The sequence below is a fragment of the Lupinus angustifolius genome, unplaced genomic scaffold (assembly GCF_001865875.1).
Source record: "Lupinus angustifolius cultivar Tanjil unplaced genomic scaffold, LupAngTanjil_v1.0 Scaffold_233_12, whole genome shotgun sequence".
Classification (NCBI taxonomy): domain Eukaryota; kingdom Viridiplantae; phylum Streptophyta; class Magnoliopsida; order Fabales; family Fabaceae; genus Lupinus; species Lupinus angustifolius.
The window spans coordinates 1-4,766 of NW_017727111.1; the positions used below are offsets into that span (position 1 = coordinate 1).

General features: G+C 28.7%; 1 protein-coding gene across 2 annotated transcripts; it reads right to left on the reverse strand.

Annotated features, from left to right (window-relative positions):
- Positions 1-666: 666 nt before the first annotated feature.
- LOC109340704 (F-box protein FBW2-like) lies at positions 667-2,612 on the reverse strand. 2 transcript variants are annotated; one of them, XM_019578423.1, is made up of 3 exons: positions 2,376-2,612; positions 1,717-2,029; positions 667-1,459 (listed from the first exon to the last, which is right to left on the reverse strand). In XM_019578423.1, exons 2-3 carry the CDS (start codon positions 2,022-2,024, stop codon positions 811-813), a joined length of 957 nt encoding a protein of 318 aa, XP_019433968.1. In that variant the 5' UTR covers positions 2,025-2,029; positions 2,376-2,612; the 3' UTR covers positions 667-810. The 2 variants fall into 2 exon arrangements, with proteins under 2 accessions (XP_019433968.1, XP_019433969.1); XM_019578424.1 differs by having other exon boundaries at positions 2,319-2,612.
- Between the last annotated feature and the right edge of the window lie 2,154 nt (positions 2,613-4,766).

The window sequence follows — 4,766 nt, forward strand, 5'->3', positions numbered from 1 at the left end:
GAAGTTCTAATATAATGCTTTACTCTTCTGGACTTCAAAGCATACAAGATTGAAAAGGAGAAGTTGTGAGAAAACTAGGATGATTTCTTTTCCCTTTCCTTTTAAAAACTGGATATTTCTTCTCCACATTGAACCAATAGTAACTATTGATATATTAACTAGATTCAACCAATTAAATTTACATTCTCATCAACATAGTTAACTAGAGTTTATGAAATACATATACTAGTACATCAATCCACTACATGAGCGTTCTTATGATGTTTATAATGTTTATCATTATTGCAAGATATAAAAAGGAACTTAATATATATATATATAGTTTTTGTTTTTCTTATCTACTTCAATCCTAGATAAAGTAATACTTTTTATAGTATTATATTTTAAGCAAATCCCAAAAAAAACATTAACTAAAAATGACTTTAGTAATGTTGAAATTAGCCAAATGTAAAGACTTTGTTGTTTAATTTTATGCACGACTTTCTCTCACATAGGTTCTAAAATGTGGAACAAACCAGCTTGCCCACTCTCCTTTACCAACTTTTCTCCCAGACCATGGGAAATCATATCACTCCACATGAAAAAAGTCAAAGAACTGTCCTTTTCTTTGTCAGGCAAACACAAAACAAAAACTAAGGAAGGTTTGCAAAAAGGAAGTTATTCCAATGAGGGCCAGCCAAACTATTTTATTATCATATAGATAGGCATCATACATAAGACATAAATGTCTATAGATGAAGCATTATTATTTACAGGAAATTATAGAAAGGCATTCAAGACACAATGCAAGCATATAATAGTACAACTTTATTATGGAGATGGAGGCACAAACATTCCAGCATTTTCTATTCCTTGATAAAAAGTGAACTGAATCTCCTCTAGCCCTTCTTCATCATCCCATATATCATCAGAGTCACTTTCCTCTTCGTCATCATCGTCATAGTATTCATCAATAAAAAAATCCCAACCCAAATAGTCAGAGGGTTCTGAGAAGTCATCCCAGCCATTGTTCTCATGATAGTCTACGACATGAGGCCCTAAAACCTTCACATTTGGAAAATCCTTCTCCAGCGAGATGTTCTCAATGTTGACACCCCAGCATCCCCTCAAATCCAAAAGCTCGAGCTTAGGACAGTTCGAAAGAATTTGAAGAAGGCCTTCGGTCTTGACGAGCTGGTAAGCAATTCCAAGATGCTTGAGATTAGGCATAGTGGTGGAAATAGCAATTGCTTCATCATCATCAAAGGGCTTGTCCGAAGTATCTATTGGATGCATGTTCCGATAAAAAACTTCTAGCATTGTGCAATTCTTTCCAATTGTCTCTAGTGCAGGAGCACCAATTTTGTTGCAATAGCTCACATCCAAGAGAGAAAGCATAAATAGTTTTCTGGTAAGATGCTCCACTGTAGAATCAGTCATATTGCATCTTTGCAGTCGCAAAGTTTGGAGGGAGCCAACACTAGCAAAAGAATAAAACACCACATAAGAAAGATATCAATTTGATTTTATAATTCAAGATGCATGACAAAGCAAATGTTAGCATAACTGAGTAAAGACACTGGTTTTTTTATAATTGAATGTGAATCTGTGGTATTAAAACAATATAATTTATATTCTACTTTTGGCAATAAGCATAATAAACAATGAAGTATTTAACCATAAGACCTCCTCCAAAATGCAACAAACACGAAATAAAATGTGCAATTCTCTGCTTACTTTTCAGCAATGAAAGTGAATGTCTTCTCACTTTGGACACAAGAAACAGTGAGCTTGCGAAGGGATCCTAAGCTTCTTGTGATCAGCAACACAAGCATTCGATCAATTTTATCAGGCTCAGTTTGGTTGCACCATTCCTCAAGGTCAATCTCTTGCCAGCAGTAAGGTCCAGCTAATGTACTAGCCCATGATTTGCATACACTGGACACAACTGACAGTCTTTCCTCGAGAAAAAGACGGGTAAAGATAGCCCCTTGTAGGTCCGGTAATAAGTCTTTCCAATCACGAAAATCAGCTGCTTCTTCCATATCGTCTGCAAAACAATGAAATTGTGCTTTGTTAAGCTTTCTGTTCCGGAATCAATAACTAATATGAATCTTCTTACTAGGAAACATTACTTCTCTTACAAAAAAAATGATTCTTTAAGTAAATGGTAAAGGATTTATTTTGATAAGAGTTAGGAAAGATAGATAATTGGGTTTTTTAAGTGAATGAAATGTGACAAATTTAGGATATAATAATTAATAAATGGATAGAGATAAAAGAAAACTTAAATCACTCACACATAGAACAAAAAAAAAAGAAAAGAGATGGAGATTTACCAGTCCAAAAATGTTCAGAGTTTCTTCTTTAAGAACCAGAATTATATAAAAACTCACCCGAAAATCCAGCAGATGCACCGAGAGAAAGAGAGGTAAAAGAAATAACAAAAGGGAAAGGGGGTAAGACTACAACACGAGAATTATCCAACCACCAACAACGACACAAGACTTCAACACACCAAACAGCAACGAAGAGGAACTGAACAAAAGTAAAGACACAGAAACGATGCAAGCACTTGCAGTGTAGAGAGCAAAAGAAGCTCAAAACACACACGAAGAGGTTGCTAATGGAGGAATACTAGTTGAAATATGAAATGAGAAGGCCAGTTTAAATAGTAAAATGAAAAGGAACATTAAAATTTGAGGTCAACATATTTTATCCCACAATATTGTGTCATAAAATGTGATTGGTTATAAAAGTACTTAATATTTAAACTTTTAACATAAATATATTTTTTCAATCAATTACTACTCATCACATGTGAAATGACATACAATGTAGGACAAAAGATGAACTCTTTAAAATTTGGCATTGATAAGATTCAAGATATATGTAAAATGTAATAAATGTTTTAAAATATTTATTGCAATACATTAATAAATATTTTAAAATATTTATTGCAATATATTAATAAATGTTTTAAAATATTTATTGCAATACATTAATAAATATTTTAAAATATTTATTGCAATATATTAATAAATGTTTTAAAATATTTATTGCAATATATTAAATATTTTCAATCTTTGAGTAAATTACAATGACGACACTATATTTAGTGCAATGACATAAATCACTCCAACTTCTTTTTTTGCATATAAACAAAGTACTCCAAATTTATATATATATATATATATATTACACTATCATTCTCTAAAGATGATATAAGTGTAATATTTTAAACAAAAAAATTATAAATATAATTTAGATAAACTATAGGAGATATAATGCACTTTAATCTAATAAAAAATAACGAGCAACATTGATTCTTATATTACTAGAACTTTACTCTACAGTATATCATACACTTGTGGAAATTTTCCATGATTTTAAACATAGTTGTTGGTGTGCACTTTTTCTCTATAACTATTATTATTAGCAAATATATTATAGTTTGTAAAGAAAATAGTGGTTAATCAAACACATAAACTCAATATACTCTATTTTATTCTTAACATTAAAATAGTCATTGCTAATAATATAAGAATTAAACGAATAAATGATTTAAATAGAATAACATAACATGAATAATCATTTTATTATCATTATTTTTAGATTTGATTGAGATAATTACAGACAAGATAAGACAAATAGAAAATTGATATTTTATCTAAAAATAAAGAGTAAAATTGTAAATAATGTATTTTTTGTATTAAAATGTTATTATTAAGAATATTATTACTTAAACATTTTATTGAATTATTTATTTTATAGGTTGAAAATGAGATGATAATGAGATTTTTACTAATTTCTTGATGAAGCATGTGATCAAGTCAATTTATTGAATTAATAAAGAGAAAATAACTTGTTACTTTATCTATTAAAAAGTCGATTTCAATTCATCTATTAATTTGGAGAAACGATTATTGTCATAACTCACAATGTATTATGTATCAAAAGTTATCTAATTAACATTCATACATGATAGGTGACAAAGAGTACAAATGAAATCAAAAAACATAATAAATTGTAGAAACTTATTTTTGTTGGTTGGGAAATGCAACAATAGTTCTAAGGAGATATTGGTTAAAAATATAAAATAAAAAATTGATTTCATAGTAAAATTCTATTTGCAAATTTACAAACCGTCACTTTTTCATAGCTAATGTAAATTTAATCAAGTATAAGTTACACCAACACTCTTGGAGTTTAGTTTAATCATACCTACTATCATACTTGTTTAAAAGATTACAATTGTATTCATTGAATATATAGGTGACAGATGTATGAATTTGAATTTGGATCCAAAAACATGAGAAATCATATATCACTCCATATAAATTCATTTAATGATATTTTAAATAATCAAATCTATCCATATTCAACTTGATGGATGCGTTAAAATCCATCTATAAATCAATTTTAATTGACTAAATGGATGAATATGTAATTCATTTGATTCTTTAAATAGGATCTAAAAGTACTTACTATATGAGAAAACCATCTTTTTGAAAACCATTATTTCAACAAAGCATTTGTTAATTTTTTTTTAAAAATCACCCTTAAAGTTCATTTTTTTAAAAATGTATTCTAAATTTTCTAATTAATAATCTCACTATCATGTGACCAAGTGCTATTAAGAATGTATGTCACTATCACAATTTAATATAAAATCAATGTGAGAATGAGAAACATATACAATTTTTTTGAGAGTTGAGATAATAAAGGGAATTGAAAAACAAATGAGTTATCATGTTTGTGTTTTCGATTGATTTAATATATATATA